The sequence below is a fragment of the Lasioglossum baleicum genome, chromosome 5 (assembly GCF_051020765.1).
Source record: "Lasioglossum baleicum chromosome 5, iyLasBale1, whole genome shotgun sequence".
Taxonomy (NCBI): Eukaryota; Metazoa; Arthropoda; class Insecta; order Hymenoptera; family Halictidae; genus Lasioglossum; species Lasioglossum baleicum.
In genome coordinates this window covers 17,295,922-17,318,828 of record NC_134933.1, presented here as the reverse complement: position 1 = coordinate 17,318,828, position 22,907 = coordinate 17,295,922, and the positions used below count along the sequence as shown (strand labels likewise).

General features: G+C 44.6%; 1 protein-coding gene across 1 annotated transcript; it reads left to right on the top strand.

The window, feature by feature from the left end:
• The first annotated feature begins 1,068 nt into the window (after window positions 1-1,068).
• On the top strand, window positions 1,069-9,986 carry LOC143208962 (sodium-coupled monocarboxylate transporter 1). The gene is made up of 9 exons (XM_076423977.1): window positions 1,069-1,246; window positions 1,665-1,886; window positions 2,487-2,832; window positions 3,878-4,032; window positions 4,147-4,287; window positions 5,109-5,217; window positions 5,353-5,574; window positions 6,254-6,759; window positions 6,865-9,986. The coding sequence occupies exons 2-9, from the start codon at window positions 1,666-1,668 to the stop codon at window positions 6,965-6,967; spliced, it is 1,803 nt and encodes a 600-aa protein (XP_076280092.1). The 5' UTR covers window positions 1,069-1,246; window position 1,665; the 3' UTR covers window positions 6,968-9,986.
• Window positions 9,987-22,907: the final 12,921 nt, after the last annotated feature.

Here is a 22,907-nt window from a genome sequence, read left to right as displayed (position 1 = left end):
ATTTCTAAGGCGTCGTTGTAAAACGGTAGCTTCAGTCTTTAAATCTATGGTGGTTTCAGTCACGTATAAAAATTTTCAAAGTTTCCACAGACGTTTGAATGTGTAGCATTTTCAAAAAAGAACACGTCCTTCAGTCCCTCGCGCGCTACAAACTCGTGCAACAAATCATAGAATAATATTAACGATGGATTATGAAATTCGTGGCTTCTAACTTTAAAACGAGTCCAAATTTATTGTCTTACGATAATTTTTTACCAAATTATCACAGTTTAAATGTAGGCAGTTGTTCGAGAATCGGATATTTAGTGTTCACAAATGCTCGTAAGTATTAAAATAAGTAATACATAAAATATTTATTATTTACTTGTATATGTATACATGAAATCACATAATAATATATGAATATTGCTGTACAAAAAGTGTCGATCGACGATTGCGTTGACCGGATAACAACAGGGCGTCTACTGTATAACGTCTCATTTATTTCACCGAGTTTGCAAAGCGTTTAATCACCTTCCCAAACGAGGGATTGACCGTGTTCGGTCATTTTGGTATCGTCGTGCGGCGGCTCGACCACTTCATTTGAATGCTATCTGATCGCAAAAATGATTCAAACGCGTTCGAGACGCATTGAAACAAGTGAGACGATCGGCATGTGCCTCGTACGATCAAAAATCGTATCCAATATAACCGCGCCCTAAATCGTAGAATCGTTCGAGCCTCGGATTACGTTTGTTCAACGTCCAACCGGAAATTTATTGCTCGTATTAATGCATCTCTTCGATTCAGAACTCCCGTCGCTCGTTCCCTTCGTTATCGCGATGGATATATGACTGACGAAAAATCTTGTAAATTTTTGGCAAGGAAGGTCGAGACAATCTTGGGTACAAAGTAATCCATGGCACGGCTCGAAGGCGCTGATTTAAAGAATGATTACCTATTTGCGGAACACCGCGATCGTGATAAACAGAAGTTTATCAGTCTATCGTAAATTAAACTGATGTATACATTGAACGTCCGTTGAACATATAGAGCATCGGTCTGAACGTCATCGTTGTCAGTGGGAATGTAGATCTCGTCGGGTACTTTTCCAAAGGCTCTCGATACGTTGCAATACCGATTCGCACGGTTTAAGCTACCGACTTAAGAAATCCCTCGAGCCGATATACAGAGCCAGTTAAGTTTCGAGCGACCGGTCGGAAAACATTGATGAGGCCATAATCAGCTAGAAACAGGAAATTAGAACGTGAGTGTCGTAACTATCGTACCGTTTTTAATCCTGTGCTTCGGACGGCCGGAAGCGACTTTTATATCCTGCGTAATGCGGATAGTTGAACGTCCAGTGCGCGAGTGGACGTCCAATTAAATCGGTATGCGCTTTCACGATCGAGCAGAACTTCCGTTTGATCGATTGGAGAGAACCGGAAGAGACGGTCCAAAGTCGTTTTCCCTTACTCCACGAGCTTACGCGCCTTTATCTTTCGAGACAAATTAGACGTAACGAGAAAGAAACTAACGAGAACACACTCGAGAAACACCGGTTTTAAAGTGCGGCCGTTCAACCGAGCTCAATCGAGTCGCAAACGTTCGAGGAGAAGCGTGTTCCTCATATTCGGTGTGTACGGTGCGAGCCATATAATTAAGTAACATTCGATCGATTCTAGAATGACGGAGAATGAGACGAGTTCGCAGATGATCGGCCACCAACTGAAGCAACTCACGTTCGGATGGACCGATTACACGCTTTTCACCGGTCTGTTGGGTATCAGCGTTCTGATAGGCATTTATTTCGGTTGTTTCGGTAAGAAACAGAACAACACCACCGAATACTTGCTCGGAGGGAAGACGATGACATGGTTCCCGGTTAGCATGAGTCTAATAGCAAGGTAGAATACTCTTTGGGAGTGCGGAGTGATCCTCTCGATAAGGAGGACGCCCGCGCGCGTTTACGTTCGTTAACCCCTTGCCCTATAATATCGAGAGTCGAACTCGTTTATTATCTTTTGTACACATTATTTAACACGTTGATTGCCGCGTTGACTGGCCGGCGCTATTGATTTACTTAGAAACGATTATATAAATCGTCTGTGGATCTTTATGCTAAATAAAAGTAAAAACTGCTCGTAAAAACATTTCACCGGGTATACCTGAGGTCTACCCTAATGTGGCACGTTTTCCCGACGTCCGATTGATCTAAAACTTTGGATAATCATTTTTTCATGAAATGGAACAGTATTTGGGGGTGTCGCGCAAAATAAAGTCCACCCTAATGCACATGCGTGGCGGTGGTGCGGACTTGTATAAAACACGCAAAGTTTGCTCGGCAGTGAACGTGTTAACTCTCAGAAATACTGGTAACATTTACAATTTTCAAAAGGGGCCGATGAAAAGGAAATAGTAGCGCAAAGGGTTAACCGGGATATCGATCGAAACGATTGAATCTACGCTGGCGGGTCGATTAATAATGTCCGGATAATTGGTTTCAGTCACATATCAGCGGTTTCTTTGCTGGCCATACCCGTCGAAGTCTATCAATATGGCACGCAATACGCTGCGTGCGTTTTCACGTCGGTGATATCGTGCAGCCTCATCTCCCTTATCTACATGCCGGTGTTCTACCAACTGCAGTTGACCAGCACGTTCGAATATTTGGAAATGAGATTCGCCAGGCCGGTTCGCACGTTCGCCTCGTTCCTTTACACCCTCTCGTTGGTCATCTACGTCCCTTTGATCATTTACGTGCCAGCCTTGGCGTTCTCCCAAGCGACAGCGATCAATCTGCACCTCGTCACGCCGGTCATCTGCATCGTGTGCATCTTTTACACGACGATCGTGAGTACATGTCTAGTAAACTCGGAAATCAAGAACGCGGGAGCTTTCGTTGTTTGACTGGCTCGAACACGAACTCGAATAACATACCTCAAGGACAGCCGTCATCGAGAAATTCAAGGAACCGCTCGCGGAAGCTCCGAAGACTATAAAACATCTATGAATGAACCGCGTAATTAGCGGTGATTTAAAACAGAATTACGGGGGCCTTTATCTGATTTTCGTATCAGTCTTTGTCGAAGGATTACTCTGTTTGCAGTGTCAACTCGCGTGGAACCGAGTAGCATGTTACACTATTCAGTCGCCATGACAGAGCAGTTCTAATTTATGTGAAAAGCCGTCGTCAAAATTGCATCGCTGCCGCGAATGATTCGCGTGAAAATTAATTAACGAGACTTTCAGTCCTTGTATTTACAAGGAATATCCCAGCCGTGTGCGTCTTGACTGCCATAGGCGTATTCTACATCTTCGGATCGATGAAGATCTGCGAAAAAAGTCGACGCAAAATTGTGCTTAACTTTGAATTTCAAGGCCAAATATTTTTTTATTGAATTGTATTCTACGCGTCATGGGGATAAAAAGTGTCAAAGGAATCAAGGGTCAAAGCTGGCATTCAAGTTCGACTATTAAGAAATATTAGACAAAATGTTCTTTGGCGTAGAGCAGAAGAAGAAATAAAAGATGAACATCTTTCAAGACTTGGAAGGTAATATTCATTATGATTGATTATGTTAGACTTCTGATAAACAGCATCTGAACAAGAACAATAACTACTTGTTTTATTAGAAATGTAAACAATTTTTACGAAAATAAGCAGTACCAATAACGAGATTTTGCTATTATTTTTTATGAAAAGTTTTGGCCGATGGTTCTTTTGGCACTTTTTATCCGCATGATGCGTAGAATAGAATGCAATAAAAGAATGTGAACTTAAAGTTCCAGGTCAAGGACAATTTTGCGGCTACTTTTTTACAGATCTTCATCATTCAGCCAAGACCAAATATTTGTTTACACTTTGTACACAGCCCTTCCGCTTGAACTTTTGCAGGGCGGTTTGAAAGCTGTTGTGTGGGCGGACACCATCCAAATGACCGTAACCCTAGGAAGTCTTTTCGCCGTGCTAATTTTAGGGATCATATCCATCGGAGGTGTGGCAGAAACATGGAGAGTGGCGGAGGAGGGGCACAGGATCGTTTTTTGGAAGTAAGCAACGTGTATTTACCTGTCCAACATTCCCGATAAAGATGCAACCGCGAAACGATCACGGTACGCTCGTTTAATCGGATAAAGCTAAAGAATGGTCCGGCATTTTTATAGCATGAATCCAAGCCTGTTTACCAGAAACTCGTTGTGGGGTATGTCGGTAGGCATGACGATGACTTGGCTAGCGGGACTCGGTATCAGTCAAGTGTCCATGCAACGATTCTTGGCGGTGCCAAACATTAGGGAGGTTCACAAGTGAGTGGAATCGCATGTTTATTCGACCGCATGGTCCACAAACCTAACTGGACTGCCGATCTTCATGCAAAATAAAAAATGTTTGCATTGAATGCAAGACACCCGAGCCAACTCAACATTTCTTTTTTTTTTTAATTATCTCATTAACACTAACCGTACCGCGATTATTGAAATTATAAAGATGCTTCCATTAGAAATTATTCAATAAATTTCTTTACCCGAGCACGTATTATTATAAAAATTGTGAAAAATCTAAACATTAGATTGGGAAAAAGAAATCCATTATTTTTACGTTATCTCAAGCGGAGAAATGATGGATTTCTTTTTCCCCAACCTAACATATTCAGGCTTGTAATTTTTATAAAACAATATACAGTGTAAAAAGTATTCGAACGCCCTTTAAAATAGAATAACTTTTTTATAACTGTACCAAACAACCTGACTTTTTATATTCAATTACAAAACATATATTTTAAATTTTCATTAAGGGCCCAAATAAAAATGTTTTAAGAAATGCCTTTTTTATTTTTGCATGCAACCTTGTAAATTGTAATTTTTGGAAGATCTTTTTTGCATATCATTTCGTAAACCAATGCTACTAATTGATTATAAAAAATCAGGTCGTTTGGCACAATTATAAAAGAGTTATTCTATTTCAAAAGGCGTATGAATACTTTTTTGCACTCACTGTATATTCGATACATTTTGCACCCGGCACGGTTAGTGTTCAGCTGAAACTAATACACCGAATTTTTATTTTGCATAAAAATCCGCAGGGTATTAACAACGATAACGAATCGCGTGCTTCTTTGTTTCCGCAGGGCAGTCGGATTTTTAGCGATATGCATGACGGCGATAAAGTGGGTTTCGGTGTTCACGGGCCTGATCATGTACGCCAGGTACCACAAGTGCGACCCTATAAGCAGTCGCGTACGTTTTTCTTTTTCTTTCGTGGAAGTCCACAGAAAAATCGAAAGGATCGAATCGGACGTGGCGGATCGATTCGTTGGTCTGTCGGTGGGTCGATCTAGATCTACAGGTTTATCGTTCTCCATCGGTTTTCAGGTAATCACGAGGAGCGACCAATTACTGCCGTATTATGTGATGGACGTAGCCGCGGGTATCCCAGGACTTCCGGGTCTTTTTCTGGCCGGCCTGGTCAGTGCTGGTCTTTCCACGATGAGCGCCAATTTGAACACAGTGGCTGGTACAATTTACGAGGATTTCATCGATCCCTGGCTTCCGGAAAGCAACAATAAAGAGGCCAGAGCGGCAAACATCATGAAGGTACTTTTGGAATTCCGGCGAAAGTGACCATACTTGCAGTGTTTAAAACTCTGAGAGCGGTGCCTGAGTCTGTTTTTATCCATAGTAGTAAAATTCGTCGTAAAATTACTCAATTTCACAAATTAAATTAACAGCTGTTATTCTTCGTGCACGAGAATGTGGTAACGCTAGACTACAGGATTATATTGTATTGGATTGTGTAATAAAAAAAACCCAATAGGTTGTGCAGGGATAGCGGGGTCGCTTTATTTTAGTTACACTCGATGGATTTATTACATTCATTTGTGTTCTTTGTCAGACGTCTTGGGCTATTGTGAATCCTGGTAACGCAAAGTAGGGATTCTCGTGGACGAAGAATACCTCTAAATGTATATTAGGTCATCCCATAAGTTGGTGTCGTTTTCCGAGCGGTTGCATATGTTGATTTTGCAAACATACCTTTAAGTTTGTTTTAGGTATTTTCAGAACATCTGACATCTCCTCAACTGATAAACTTCGTTATTTTTGTACAAGGTCTCGAATTTTATTTTCGTCTGTCTGACGCCCGGAACGTTCCTCGTCAGCTAAACAAAAATTCCCACCTTTAAGTAGAAGTTTAGCATTTATCGCTTTACGAGGATGACGTGCCGCTCGTTTAGCAACAATGGGATCGTAATCGTAATGTTGCGATCATTTTCAGTGCACCGTGGTGGTCGTAGGATTGGTTTGCGTGGCGTTCGTGTTCGTCGTGGACCGTCTAGGGGACATTTTTCAAGTCTCCTTGACTCTGCACGGTATCACGGCCGGTGCGATGCTGGGCATCTTCACTCTGGGAATGATGGTTCCGTGGGCGACATCGAAGGGCGCGATAGTCGGTGGATTACTTTCCATGCTGTTCATGGTTTTTATCATCCTCGGGGCTCAGGTGAACGTGGCCAACAAACGACTGTACTACACGCCGCTTCCGACGTCGACCGACCAGTGTTTAGGCGACTCGTTCAATCAGACCAGCAACTATACTCTTCACGCTTCGCCAATTCCAAATCCGGAAGATCAACCTTTCGTTCTGTTCACGATATCGTTCATGTACTACACGCTAATCGGTTTCTTGATAGTGATGGTCGTCGGCACTTTGGTCAGCTTCATCTGCGGCGCTTCCGACTTGAAGGAGGTCGACAGAAATCATTTCCCTCCGATCGTTCAAAGGTGAATGTGTCATCGCGTCGGCATTTTTTAGCCGTTTTTAAACCAACCATTAATATCTCTCGATGAGAGTTACAAAAAGATGAAATAGGCCTTTAATTCTTCCAGATTTCTGCCGCCGAAAAAGTACGTTGAAGTACCACTGCACCCGATGCAAACCACGCTGATAACGAATCCGGAGAAAGAGAAGATGGAGAAGCTGAACGCGTGAACACGTCTCACGCGTGTTTTTTTAACGGCGAGATCGAGCGGAACGCAGCTGTAAATGTTGCTGGGTTTAAGAACAAATTCTCGAACTATAAGGATCTAGAATACCTACGTATAGGCGTACAATCTACAAGGGTGAGACAGGCCGTTCAGTTCCAGTCCCGTTCCAGACCCAAGAAAGCTGCGGATAACTGGTCCCAGAGGTCTGTCCCCGGTTGAAAGCAGCTATTAGGCCCTCGATGAGGGTGTCAAATTGACTAGATTATATATCTGAGCCACGCATCTCAATACAAACAACTCTTCTAAACATCTGGAGGAACGATGCCTATCAGATTAGGACGAATGTAAATGGGAAGGGTGTGCTTTTCGTCGAGTCATTCGTCGAGTCGGACGAGAAAATCCGCGAAAGATCGATCGTGATGCACGCGCGTCGCAACGGGGCTGCACGTGTCCCTGTTCGTTGCTTCTATTCATCAAAACTTAAAAGGTACGGGCATGGGCACGGGTACGAGCTCCAATTGAAATGGACCGTACTCACGCGCAATCCTCGGGCACACAAGCCGCGCGCAATTTATTTCCACGGTGTTCCCGTGTCGTGCCAAGTCCGTTTTCAATCGGGCATCAAGTTGTTCCGCATCGTTATAAAAATTTCACAGTCCTATAAACGCGGCGAACCGAAGCGACCGGAAAGCGACGACGAATTTATCGTCGAATGGAGTTGTTCACCGTTCTTCGGTTACAATGGAGAAGACATTGGTAAAAATCGATAACGGCGTTATACTATTACACATGTACATTATACAGGGTCTTCCAAAAGAGATTTTAGAAAGTTGTTTTTTGATAGAAACACAAATACACGACACATATCCGATTTCTTTATTTTAAGTGAAAGTGTGAACTATGCTTAGAACTATAGTTAGATTTGTACATGTCTCAGTTTAAGGTGTATATGAAATTCCACTTGAAAAGAAATGAACGTTTCGCGTATAGTTATTACTGTACTGCGGATCTTCGTGCAAAATGAAAATTGCCCGCGCCGATTGCGAGAAATAGAAACTAAATTGATTGTTGTTTTCTTCCCTTAATGATTTTAACAAAGCAGGAATCATGTATAGATATCTTCAATTTTGAAAGTTTTGCAACAATTTTGAATTTCGTCCACTCAATTTTGCTATAAATGCATAAAGATTCGCAGTCCAGTTATTACTATATTGCGGATCTTCATGCAAAATAAAAATACTAACGCGACATTCTTCCTCCAAATGATCTTAATTGAATATGATATATTGTTGTCGTTAAATACTTCCCACATTTTTACTGTCTCATGCTGTACCAACTCGTGTTTCTGTCGTAATTTCATAAAATCCGCAGTCTAATTACAGTGGATACCAAAAGTAAGTTAATACTCATATTTTCAATAATGAAATCACGATAACGGTAATATTTATTCACTTATAAAAATAAACAAGTTGATTACATATTTAAGGAGAAAAATTAAGGGCAGATTCGGAATCAGCGCATAAAACTCTATAAGAACCACCATCACAATGTAATCGTGAAACAAATTTGGTGTTGGACAGTGTTATTAAACGATGCTTTAACTTACTTTTATCACACCAAATTTTGTATATACATATAGTATAGAAAGATCAATATCTTGATAAATCTTCAGATCACTGTGATAATCGTGATAAATTTTGTTGTCAACATTACCATTAAATATGTAATCAACTGGTTTATTTTTATAAGTGAATAAATATTACTGTTATCGTGATTTCATTATTGAAAATATGAGTATTAACTTATTTTTGTTATCCACTGTAATACCATTCAATATCCTAAAGTACGTTTTGAAAGACCCTGTAGATACATGCATACGATAGCTGCACGTGTATCGAAATCCTACGGCACAAATGTACAAACGAGGAGTTTAGCGAGAGAGGTTTAACCGCGGTGCAATCGGTCACGGTTCACCGAACCAGATGCGTAGCCGAACGCGGCTTTCTAAAGTAATCACTGCTATATTATTATATAAGCGTTAATGTACGCATAACCGTTGATTGCGGGTACAACTGCTTGCATCGGCCGTTCCTCCTTTTCTCGTCGATTCGCGAAACCTTGGACGAACGACAGGCGGATCGAAATCGCGTCGCACGATCGCGAAGAGAAAGTCGACGATGGAACCCGTAACCCTTATCAAGGGTTCGAGATGTAATCGTCGGGCTCGGAGAGAATTCGGTCGGCCAGCCAACGAGAAGAGGAGTCTCTCTCTCTTCTGCCGTGGAAACGACACTTCTGTCTCGAACCGGAGGACCGCATTCCACCGAACCATTTGATTTTATTGGACCGAAAGGTGTCAAATGTAAGTGGTAAAGGCCCACCTACTTGCATTCCTGGCGACGTCCATCCTTCTCTCTCCATAATACCTCGTTGTATAGGCAAACTTTCCGAGGGACGGACGGACAGAGGGAGAGAGAGAGGTTCTTTACCGTGGTCGGGTGACAGACTTTTGACGAAAACTGTCCGATTCGGGATCGAGTGACAGAGACCCCCGGAACAGCCTGATCTCGATGCATTCTGGCGTGGCTGAGTGGCTTGATCGGCGTCGTTGCTTCTCGGGAACGAACACGAACGAGTTGTATGCATGTATGACGAGCTGACACAAATCGAAGAGCGTTCACGCGATAGGAAACTTTTCGGCACACCAAACCCAACCATTTACTTCATTTAACCCTCCGTGGGTAATCCGGGTCGTTAAAACAGGAACTCCAATACGAATTCTAGAATATTTTTAGATGTTTTGGAAGCTCAGAACAGTAAAAACAATTAGTCGTGGACAGAAACGAATAGCGGTTGCACCGATGTATCGCTTAAAAACGATCGTCATAAAGTGAATGGCATTGAACATCGATTCAATACTGCCGAAATTAACTAGATTATAATGTAGAGAACTGTACTATCCAGTAACAAACAATTGTGCTCCATAACGAAATAAATGAAAGTTGTGTGAAGCACACAAAATTCACCCAGCATTGAACGTGTTAATGCCGCTAAAAAATGTATAAATAATCCCACGTTCCAGCAAGCCGAATGAAAAATGGGTACAGTGTATGGAATGTAACGACTGGGAACAGTTGCTCCATTTTTTAACAACCCCGGTATGGGTCGATTGCGACACTTTCTCCGTTATTCGATAGAAACTTCAACATTAGTTGATGCAAATCGGAAATACCATGGTTAAATAATATCAAGTAATTAGTGGATGCAAATTTTCGTTGTAAATGCGAAGGTTTTGGTGTAATTGTAGTGCAAAGCCTAATTGTTACTTTCGACCCCGCCCACCGTTGCGACTACAACCCTATCGCACAAGGGCTCTCATAGATTCGTGCTAAACGAAGATGCTGTGAAGTTTAGCTGGACAGCCCTTAGTCCTTGCCGGGAAGAATTGGGAAGGGTTAATGTATATGACGTCCTCGTTTATCGCCATCCTTTCCTGGACTCCAGGACGACGCCAAGGGTAACCATTGTGAGACCCTAGTAATGGCTTAATAATTTTGCAACGGCAGAAGTCCGTTTGGCGTTCCTTTCGGTCAAACAGTATCTACCGACAAATTGGAAATGATGGAACGGTTTCCCGAGTATCTTCCCGCGATGAGAGGATGAAACGGGGCTGGAATAGTGGGAACAAGTATTCTAGATTCCAGAGGAAATAGGGATGGTTCTGATGCGTGGATAGGAAGAAGCCACCGGTGTAACGCGGTCGACGTTTGGCTTAGCTTCTAATCTATCCGTCTTTCTTCCTCTCAGGGTCGTTTCGCGTCCGTATTGCAGCCGGACCCCGGGGTTCCCCAGGTTTTTGTGAAGCGAACTGCGTCGGCGACGGGCTACGGCGACGTCGACGACGACAGTGACGGCGACGGTATACTCGCAAAAGCGCATAAAAGCTGAGGGGGCCGTACGGTGTGGGATACGGCTTATTTCGGTGACAATGCTTAGGGCCGGGCGCGAGCATAAAAGAGCATAACGCACCCTGCTAACGTGAAAATTATTCTGTCAAACATTCGGACGTCGGATTACGGCGGCGCGGAGACCTCGTGTCCTGCCAGGACACGCTTGCTTTTTCAAGAAAGGTACCGTTCAGCCGTATACGTACACGCACACGAGTTCCCGCGCTGATGTGCGTGTCCCGTCTGCCTGTGCGAGCCCGTGTGTTTACATAGACTGCGCAGATGCCGAAAGGATTTCTCGGTTAACGAGACGATCGGTGATTTACGCGTCAACTCGCACGATAGCAAATTGGGAGGTCGGTCCGGGCGAACGCGAAATTTATCGATTCATAAAACCTGAATGTTACGCGGCGTTTAAGGAAAGGGTGTCGCTCGAACGGCTGGTTATTATTGTTTCTCCGGAGTTTCTGACGCAGCCGATCCGACCCCATACCTCCGCGCGCCGGGAGGATCTCCCTCGATTTCGCACGTTTCGTTCGCACCTTTATTTTGATTCGCGTGTTATACGGCTATTTGTGTCCGCAACCATCCCCTTTCCGACCTCGAGCACGTAAACAGACTCTATGAAAATGAATGGCAAGGTCCGACCGTGTTTCGTACGCCTCTCGTGTTTCCGAAAGCGGAGCTCGATCAGGAGGGGGGGCATAGGTGCAATAGAAATCGGGATCGGTCGGGCCTGCAGACACGCGGAATATTGTGACGTTTCTTTCTTGGATGACATTCGGTTTTCAGGCGGGTATCGTCGTTCCCCGACCGCATACACCGCATCCCCGTACCCGTACCAGTAGAATAGAACGGAACACGATATACCCATCTATGCCTCCCTTTCTCGTTCCCCTTTTCCCTGTAGCGATGCAACGAGCCATACCTAGCCTCTCGCAGTGCCTGTCTGCCTGCAAACAAACAAACAAACAACCGCCGCATGGCTCTGTCCACGAGTCCTGCACTCGTCGTGTCGTCCCAAGGAATACGTGTCATCCTGTTGAAACGCTCCGGCCAATGTACGCACGCCCACAATAGAATATTTCGATCCGTGCGATTCTCGGAAACTCGAAATTACCATTCTCCCGCCGTCAACACCTCAACGGACCACTTTTCGAGCCAGTCGCCCTCGTTCATTCTTTACCATACCTTCTGTTGCACCTTCGATACTCCGTTTCTCTGTGGCTCTTTCGATTATTCTTGGGTTCGAGCTCTCGACCCTTTCAAGTTTCAGTCTCAACCGTAAAGCGTATCGATCTTTAACACGTCGACTCCCACGTCGGTCATACATGGGTGTCTTTAAAAATTAATTTTTTTTATGAGACAGTTGCCTCGCACCAGCACTACCGAGACCGACATAAATTTTTTGGTATATTCCTTTATTCGAGTACCTGTTACTCCTATTGTTATTATAAGGGAATATACATCAATCTCGTTTAGGGCTCGGTAGTTCCAGTGAGAACGTAGAATTAATAACCGATTTCAAGTCTCTAGCTCATCAGGAAGTTAGTTGAAAATCAATTGCTAATTTTGCCACCGAACAGACAAACAGACAAACAAAAAAACAAGAAAGCGAGCTAATAAAAACGTGGTAAAAAACATGTACGCGAACGTCTCTATGAACGTTTATTTGCGTACTTATATGAAGTCAGATAAAAAACGACACACTTCGTGGGATGACCTAATATCGGGGACAAATCGTGAATCGTGTCAATTCGCGCGAAATTGCAGTTATCGATGTTCGAGAGCACATATCCCTCCGAACGATTGACGGTCAGTTGAAAACAGCGATCTAAGAAAGAGAGGAAAGTCGAAGAAGAAGAAGAAGAAGGGGTTAAAAAATATTAGTCGAGCGCGGTGCATGCAGATCCAGACGAGCTGTCGGGGTCGACGCGACGTGGCGTCGCGGCGCGGCGCTTCGCGTCCAATTAACATCTCTTGTTAATGACGATCGTCGGGTTACACGCGCGTTCGCGTAACACCCGGCACGATATTCTCGATTGCACGTTCACGGTTACCGTCCGCTTGTGCGTACGCGTGTACGTATCCCAGTGTGCGCAATGTACAGTGTGCACGCGTTCTGTCTACGGCATATTATGTACGTGGCACGCATACGTTTAAATCACGGATACAGTGACTCCGGGAGCGGATCTATAAAAAAGTCTTTTCCCCTACACGAGCGAAAACTCTCCCCTCACCGGCGAATGTAACGCGTAACGAATGCAACGTGCACCCTGCACTCCCGCCTCCCCCTTACATCCCCATTCGCCCCCCTTTCGTCCCCCTCTGGTCTCTCCGTTACCCCCTCCTATATGGTATTTCTCATCGATCCCCCACCAACGGCCGGTCCCCACCACACGGTCGAGATCTTTATTTTTATCGCGGACGGACTGGGTTGGAAGGTACGTGGCGTGTATTCACCACGCCCCTATCGCGCCCTCCCGTCCAATCCGCGGCCACGTGACCGGCCATTTTGGTCCATGCGGAGGCTGCGCGTTCCTTTCCCCTCTTTATCTCCGGGCCGACACCGGCGACCTTCGCCCGTGTGTAGGTGTATCCCGGTGGTAGGATGCTGCGCTCGCGTGTTCCCTGAACGTATTCTATCCCGAGAGACGAGCACACAACGGTGGTGGGGCGTCGAACGAACACGGCGAACAACCGCGAAAACGTGAACGGTTAGTGTTTCTCGAGAATTTTTGAGAATTTTGGAACGCGTACGGTGTTCAAAGAGCGCGTTATACGTGCCGATAATCGCACGGTACCACGATCGCGATTCGGAATTCGGTATATTCGGTGTGCCTCCCGTACAGATAGCAATACGCTGCACTGGTAGGGGAGGAAACAGAGTAGGAGAGTAAGTCCTCGCTGGGTATCATCTCCCTCTCTGCTATCCGTACCGCGGAGATTCCTCGTTACACGGCGGAGGACGAACGAACGAACGAACATTCCCGTTTAATGGCACTTAATAGCGAAACAGGGTAAAAGATTCGGGAACCTCGAACGATCGTCTACCTTCTATCGTTCGAAATTCTTTCAGCAGAGAGAGTAGGACCACCCTTGGTCCTTTTCGAACGCGAAGCGAGAACGCAAAGGCGATAGAAGCGAGACCCTCGATCGAGAGTCTTGTCTGCCTTTTATCAGCCGAAGAGGAGAGAACTCGACGACTCTTCGCGGTGCTAGCGGAATCTTGGAGACGGAGCTAGCTATTCGTAGACTTTATCGAGCAGCCGCTGCGAGGGAGGGAGGGTGGAAAATTCTTTTGTTTCCTCTTTTCGGCGGCACCGTGAAAATTCCTCGGGAGTGCAGCTACCATCGAAGGAAATCGTCGTCGGAGAACACGATCGAGCACGAGTCGTGACGAGAGACGAGAGACGAGAGGAGAGGCGAGGGGAACGAGCAAGAGGACGGACCCACGGAACACACCTATCCGCCCATTCTCTCCCCGCTTCCGCGGCACGCATTCGCTCGCACACATCGCCGGCGCCTCTGTGTTGAATGCCGAGAGAGAGGAGGTAGAAGAACGGGGAGAACGGCGAGCATTCGCGATATACCCTCCGAGCTTGGAATTTTTCTCTCTTCGGGCCTCTCTTCGTGTGTGTTCCTCCTCGCCGGTTCGTGGCTGACCCGAACAACAGAAGGAAATAGAACGCTGTGCCAGGGTAGGGGATGAGAGAACAATCATAGAGAGAAGAACGCGGGTGAGTTTGCGCGCACGAGAGCACACATACTCTCCTCCCCTCTCTCTCTCTCTCGCGTCCTCTTTCAATCCCGTGGATCGGCAGAGAGAGAGAGCGAGCGGATCCTTGGGGACGCGGGCAAGGGGAACGGCATAGGGGAACACGTCGGCGTTGGGTGGTTCGCGGCGTCCTGGTTCGAACGCGAGAAGGTGGGAGATCGGAGGAGCCGGGGGAGAGAAGCTAGAGGACGAGTTTCGAGGACGGAGGTAGCGCTATCGAGTGGCGGTACCAGGAAGCAATCGCGTCGCACGTCGTCGTCGTCGCCGCCGCCGTAGCCGCCGTAGCCGCAGCCACCGGCGTGTATCGTCATCGCCGAGAGAGAGAGAAGTCCTCTGCCTGAGAGAGTATCCGAGAGACGAGAGATATCGCCGCTCTCGCGCGATATACACGGGGACCTGTGGCCGAAGTGAGTGTCACGGAACGAACGTTTACTCGCGGCTACCGCGATCCGTGACCCGCGATCCGCTATCCGCTATCCGTCGGCATCGGTACCGACAACCTTTTCCTTGTCTACACCTTTCCCTTTGTCTGGAATCCCGAATCCTCTACGTACTCGGGCCCCTACCTGCTTTCCAGACCCGAACCTCGTGACGACAATCAGCCGGGATACCGCCAATCCTGCAGCTATCTCGCGACAAGGATATATACCGTGTACCCGTGTACCCTGTGTACATACGTGTCCGGAAAACGATCGGGTTCCGCCAACAGTACGACTCTACGCGCGCGCGTTCCGCGTGTGAAACACGACTGACCAATTCGTCCAGGCGATTTCGGACCCGATCGCGAGTTCGGGAGTGATATACGAGCGCTGCGAACACGATTAGGATTCGACGGAACCGGCAACCGCACCGGCTCCGGCCAGAGCTGACGTCAAAACGGACCCGGAAGACATCGTCACCGGATATCCTGCGAGGATCCACGGGACATCGTCGCTGCATCGCCGGTCACCAAGGAATTGGAAAAGGTGAGCATGCCCGGAAATTACCCTTTTCACGATCGTTCGCGAGTCCCTACAGTGGATTCCTCTTTTATTCGGGTTAACGCATTATATACCGTTTATTGATAGATTCTTCAACAGAAACTTCAGTTGTAAATCAGCAATTCGCTGTAATCTAGTCATTTCGTTTGGGATTATTGCGTAAACGAAGATTTGTTGAACCTTTAGTAGGATGCTGGATCCCTGCAGGGTGTAACGCAAAAGATAAATCGCTGATTTACAAACTTTAGATGTTTAGTATTGTAATGATGTGCGACGTATGTGTTGTGCCCCGGATGAGGATTAACAATGTTTCTTGATGGATTCTGAAACAGACTTGTTCCAGGATAGGAGTTGGAAAGACTTTAGAGCACGGGAAACAAATGCTCCTCAATTGTTGTATAAAGCTCGAGTCTTCGAAGCTCCAGAGCTCAGTCTTAAAGAGTTCTTCTATAGAAACTTAGTCTTTAAGACTGAACTCTGGAGCTTCGAAGACTCGAGCTTTATACAACACTACCTCAATCTGATCGACATTTATTACGATATACGAAGTAATGGGTGTCTATACGTGTTCAATTAGTATACTTCTACACGATTTCTAAGCTTCCATTTGGTACAGAACAGTTATTGTTTACCTCTATATGTATTTATTCAATTACTATACTTCTACACGATTTCTAAGCTTCCAATTGGCCCAGAACAGTTATTGAAAGCTATAAACACGTTCGCTGCAGATCACTGTTTACTGAAAGATTGTTCAGTTATTTTTACACACTTCGTTATTTAACGCTTTGTGCTACGATTTAATCTGTGGTCACAGTGATTCGAATTTCTCTGTGGTTCATTTCCTCAAAGAAAGAGAAAATTAACATCTACCGGACGCTGGTTATGTATTGAAAACAACAAAATACTCTTTATGCAAACTAAAGATTGTCTAAGTTAACTGTGAGCAACAGAAATGAAATAAAAATGAATTTTCTCTTTTACTAACATTGATAAGTGGTTGTAACTATCTTCATTAATTCTTCTAACGTCTTCACATTTCTCTATTTCATGTATTCACTTTCCTCATAAAATCCGCAGTCTGTTAACATACATATTTAGCATACTTCGTACGAAACTTGTATCGCGAGTCTGACTCGATGTTATGATAACAGGGGTTGAAGTCATAGTACGCGTATTCGTAGAATCCATGATTTTCTTCTGTTGAATTGATTTAGGATACGATGGAGGACGCACGTTACATAGAATATCTTAACGAAGAATGTAATAGGCTTCCGGTAGATAAAGTGTTAACGAATAGTAGTATGTATTGTGTTTCTTCCACCGACGACGACAATGCGACGGTGCGAAAGATTACGTGTAATTAGGCAATGCACCATTCGTCATACGTTTCTCAATGATTCGACGGCGTTCTCCTTGCGGTACGACGAGAATTCTCGAGACGAGAGGATTCTTTTCCTTGACCGGTTGAATGGTTAACGGGGAAAATCGACGGTGTTCTCGGAGGGTGCGAGATCCATGCCTCGACAATTTACGTCTGTATACCGTACGGTTTAATAGCGGGGAATGCGTCGATCCGGCCTCGTCCAGGTACGCTTGGTAAACATTTGTAAATCCTGTGCGACGAATCCTTGCGAGAAGATCGAGGACGAGACGTGTTTGATAACATTTCCCGCCGCGCACATTCTAAATTCCAGATTGTCGTATGTTATGCACGATGAATAGAATTGGGTAGTATATTATTCTCGATTGAATTAGTACGCTTACTATGAAATGCCTTCCGATATGACAAAATCGGTACAGATTGCCTCTATTTGTCTACGGGGTTCGACCAACCTCGGCAGCGTAAATATTTTCGTGCGAGAACCATACGAACCTCACAATATGCATCTTTCACGTTCATTAACCCCTTATACTGTAATACCGGGTTCGACTCCTGATGAACACTTCGATCAAAATCTTCAAAATATGTATGTTGTTAATTTCCTTCAAGTTTAAATGAAACTCTATGTTATTGTAGTCAATGTTTAGCCATTCCAGAAAACGCGTGACCACACTAATAAATACACACTGACTCCCATTAACCCTTTGCACTCCTTTGTCGAGTGTGACTCGACATCAGAGAAAGAAAAATGTAAATGAATATGTTCCTTTATTTATTTAATTTCTTATTTTTCAGTTAAAAACAAATATAAGTTCCACAAGCATAAATTACGCGACAAAGTTTGAGAGCTACATTTAATATAATTAGTAGACTGCGGATCTTTATGCAAAATAAAAAATGTTTGCATTGATTGCGAGACACAGGAGCCAAATGACAAATTCATTCTTCTTTTAATTATCTTATCAAGGTGAAACTAATACGCTGGTGGCCTTAAATCGTTTTAATGCCTCCACTGTTTTAAATTGTACGTCCCCATTTTTGTCATAAATGCATAAAATCCGCAGTCTAATGATAAATTCCGATGACATTTTTAGGATATGTATAATTGACACAGATCTACAAAACGTATTTTTCGAATTTTCGATATAGGCCAAAATAAGAAAGTTATAAAAACCAGCTTTCAGTGTTTTCTTTGCTGTCCCGACCTATTCTACTCTTTCAAAATGTTTCTTCACACTGTGTAGTAAACTAATTGTCGTAATTTCTAAGATAAAATCCAAGTTGTATGGACCATTATTAAAAAAGTTATCGAATATTAATGCGAGTCACAAACTTCCCTTCTTGCCTAATTAGTTACGAATATCAAAGGGGTTCTAATCATTGTAGTCTTAGAATAAACCGTAGTACCAGAGATTAATCGAATCTACGATTACCCTGTGATCCCTGCGACGCTCGTGCTTCGCGAAACTTCGGGACGAAGCCGATCCTTCGAAACCTTCATGATCCTTGCGATCCGCCTTTAAACTTAATTATATTCTCTGCACTCGCAGAAATCTCTCAAATCGCCTACCAGCGATTTGTCGTGAACTTCTAGCGATACAAATTCGATAAAGCGAAATTTTTGATCTTGCAAGTACCCACAACCGCCAACAATCTTTACTTTCGAGGGGGATGTCTAGAAATGGAATTATTTGTCTAGATTTATGACTACACTTTCCGCGTTATTGCATCGAGAATAGCAAATTTGGGTGGGATTTGCTAAATGCAAGAAAGCGGGAAGGGTACTCTCACCGTTATAAAGCTTGGCACTTCAATTGTTCTTTTATTCAACACATTACTTTGACTTTGTGGAACTTATAACTTTTCTCTGACAGTATCTGTTTTCGTGATTTACAAGAGGGTGTCTTGCATTTAATAGAATATTCTATCTACAAAGGCTACAACTAAAATAAGTGCCGGTCCCGAAAGGGCACAGTCGAGCGAGAGACGCGACCCATATCTGGACCCAAACGAATTGTGAACCAAACATTATTCGCAGACTCGTAGAGTCTAAAAGAACGCTGGCAACACGCTAGGCGGTTCCGTTCGACATTACGGCTAAATCATGGAACGGGCGGCCGTTCGCAATCAAAAGTAGAAAGTAAAAAGTTTCTTGAAATTTCACGCGGGTTGATGAACGCCGAGAATACGATTGAAATTTTTGTAGCGCACGGCTATTATATCGCGCACGCGTTACGCGAATCAAAGGAAACCTGCTTTCGTTTACGATCTCCGGGTGAATGATTTACGGTAGCGAGTCGCAGGGTCGTTTGGTTAATTGCGGCCAATTAACGAAACACCTCGCGCCGTTCGATCGTCTTTCGGCACAGAGGAGATCGGTCCCGCCGCGCGCTGTTTCTTTCGGAACCTACGCTACGCCCCGAAGCGCGGCGGTAAACCATCGTATGTATTTGTCCGAATATCGCCGCGTCATCCCCGCTAATCGTCACGAAAAGTACGCTCGTACGCGTCCTTTCAACCCAAGAAAGCTACCGCTGCTGGAAACGAGCCGTGCGTCCTCTATGCAAAACGCATCAATCTCTGTAATTATTTTGGCTGGGCTAGTTCGCGGCCGCAAACTCCATTTACCGGCCGCTCTCGATTCACCCCTTTGCGGTCCTGTGCACTCGACATTCACTCTTGCACCAATCCTTTCTTATCTTATTGATTTCCATTACGTTCACCAACAATGTTGCAATTACAAGGTACGCAAGCAAAAGAAGAACTTCTCGTTTCTTTAGATTAATGAATAAATCAAATCTGACGTGGATTTTTAGGATGCGGAAGGATTAAAGTAGCTTCTAGTATGATACATTTGAATTCTCTGTTCCATTAACAGTAAAACTACCGAGCACTGAAAGCGATTAAAATGTTTTAGCTGATCAAAATGACAAGGCCCTAGTTATTTAGATTTCGTGCAATTTTTATTGCAATATGTGCTTGGATAAAGAAATTTATCGAATTATTTTCTATGTAAGCAACGTCGTAATTTCAATAATTATGAAATTGAAAATGTAAGACCGGTAGGTTTAGTGTTAAATAATTTTTGGAGTTGATATTCTGCACTTAGGACTAGGATCAGGACTCGCGTATGCATATATCGATTAGAAACTCTTCATCGTTCAGAGTTTCATCGAGAAAAGGAAAGTCTACATTTATTGTATGGCTACATTCTCTCCAAAGGCTATTATATCGACTACAACAAAGCAGAATTAATAACTAGACAGCGGATCTTTATGCAAAACAAGAATTTTCTTAATGAATTCCAACACACTAGAGTGAGATAGAAATTTATTTTCTTTCCTAACATGTTTAATAGCTTGAAAATAATATAACAGTGTCTTAAAATTCTCAATGAATTCCAACAAACTGGAATGAAATAGAAATTTATTTTCTTTCTAAATATGTTCAAGGTTGAAAATAATATAACAGTGTTTTTAAATTCTTCTAAGATTTTTACTGTTTTAAATTACACCTACTCATTTTTGTGACAAATGCATAGAATCCGCTGTCTATTAATAACACACATATTTATTAGATTTTGTTCAGAATCTTCATCACGAGTTTGACTGGATATTGTAGGGCAGGGCAAAGGGTTAGCACGAACTTTGGCACAGGCTTAATAATATTCAGTACAGGGGGAGGAGCAGCCACATCGGAAATTCCCATCCGGGATTCGTACGAATTGGTTTCGTCGGAATCGAACGGGATCAGTGCCACGGCAATTGTTTCCGTAGCTTTCTGTTTATTTTCCGGGACACTTGACACGGTCGGTTTGCGGCCGGTGCGCCTAGTGCAGCCAAGTTTTCGTGGCGAGAAGTGGACGACGACGGGGGGTTTGCAATCCGCGGTCCCGTGTCCGGGCACTGGAGGGACTGACGGACAAACGGACAATGAGGAGGAGGAATGTCCCGCAGAGCCAGACATGAAGACGTCACTCAGAAACGGTAACGGCCAGGACGGGGTCAGGTCCGAACTGACCGTACCGTTCCTTTCCGTTCTCGAGCCAGCTGCGTTCTCGGAGCGAGTTCGAAGCGAGTGAGTCAGCGGCGATCATGCCAGACCGTCGGACGTCGCCAGAGACTCGACGGAATGCTGATTCCATCCTACGAGAACTAACGCGATCCAAAATCGAACAATTCGTCGATCAGTCGTTTATATCACGATTCGAGGGGTCGATGTAAAACATCTTGGATCTGGAGAACGAATCCTCAAGTTATCCTCGACTTGTCTAAACTTCCAATCGTTCCGACGCACAGTGAAAAATCTGCCGACAACTCAGTTTTTCATCGATTCAATTGGAATTTTTTTTTAAATGTTCGTGAAGCACTATACTTTGATGACGTGCCGCGCGAAAATCGTTAACTGTCACAAGAAATCAAGAATCCTTACAACATGTTTGCTGCTTGTGTGAACAGCATCGAATGCCTACACCTTTTAGATCATGTAGTTTCTTGTCAATCCTTTTGATATATTGCACGTCCTAACGCCGCCTACCGAAACGTGATAGGAATTTTCCGAACGACCCCATAACCATTAAAGTTAGCACCTATTGAGAAGAAAGGATAAGAACCCTTTCGCACTGTCTTGTTCTGCGAAGTTAATGTAACTTGGATACATTTGTGAATGCAGGATTGTCTCCTGTCAATGGAGCAACTTCGAGAATAATGTCGCCGTCGAACGGTTTAATTACTCGCAAAGGTGATTTAAAATTTGTATAACCGAGGGAGGTATAAAGGGGACGGTATACCTGCATGTCAAGGGCGGACTTGGCCTTTTCACAAAATCTATAAGAAGAGAACGATCGTGTCGAGTTCCGTGTACATCCATTGTTAATTATATCCGGGAGTTGTGGAGGAGGAGAGTACCGAACGAAAATGTCGGGATTGTTTGGTCCATAAATTAGTCGCGCGCCGATTTACAAGCGATGACAGATCGCAGGTCGACGATGGTCTGCGTCGAAGTCGCGTCTCGTCTCCTATCGTCTTTATTTCCATGACGTAATCATGGAAACGATGCTGAGCGTGTATCGTCGGCAACGGAATCGTTGAAGAATGTGGACCCGTCGAGGGCCTTGAACCTTCTTCCAGCATGGCTTGGTGGAGCGTCTCCTTGGATGATTAATTCGGTCGTAATGATTCGAAGGTGCGCCTAATTTATGGCAGCCGTCGATTCCGGTGGCAACGAGCGCGATCTATCGGTACACCATTGTACGATTTCAAGGTCAATCAAACAAATCTGTTTCGAAATCGCAGGGGCACCTGTACACACAGTTACTGCGACGGTGTCGAGGAAGCTTCGCAAATAGCTTCGGGTTTATTCCCTGTTGTACCTTGTTGCGGTCGAGGATGAAAGAACGACAGAACAGCTATGTCCTTGACCACGCTGTTTATCTGTAAGCTACCGTTCCGAAGCGTCTAGGTTAGGTATACACGAGTTTATGCCATCCAGCACGAACACAACACTGCAGGATCGTTGGTACAACAGAGACCCCCTGGCGACGCTAATAATCAGCCATATTGTCGTCTCCAAAAACAGGCAGCGGCGTCTCCAGACCCAAAATCTATGGCCTTGAGCCACCGCCAACTGTCCCTGGCAATTTTCGCTCTAACGCTTGTCTTTTCACCATTTCACTCTCCCGCTGTACCCTCTAGGCACAGTACGGCAGGGTCTACACCAATTAGTGATTTCGTTGAAGCCCATCAGGAGTCCCGGTTATCCCGTAAAAGGTGCCAAGAGAGCGATGGAGAGAGAGAAAGAAAGAAACAGAGAACCCGGAAAGCTCTCCTCTAGGGGCTCCGGGAAACACCTGGACA

What these genes read in the sequence shown, in the direction of transcription:
- LOC143208962 (XM_076423977.1), top strand. Translation starts at nt 1,666, where the DNA reads ATGACGGAGAATGAGACGAGTTCGCAGATGATCGGCCACCAACTGAAG. An exon ending in GCGACCCTATAAGCAGTCGC is followed by an intron (nt 5,218 to 5,352) that starts GTACGTTTTTCT and finishes ATCGGTTTTCAG; the next exon opens with GTAATCACGAGGAGCGACCA. An exon ending in GAGCGGCAAACATCATGAAG is followed by an intron (nt 5,575 to 6,253) that starts GTACTTTTGGAA and finishes GATCATTTTCAG; the next exon opens with TGCACCGTGGTGGTCGTAGG.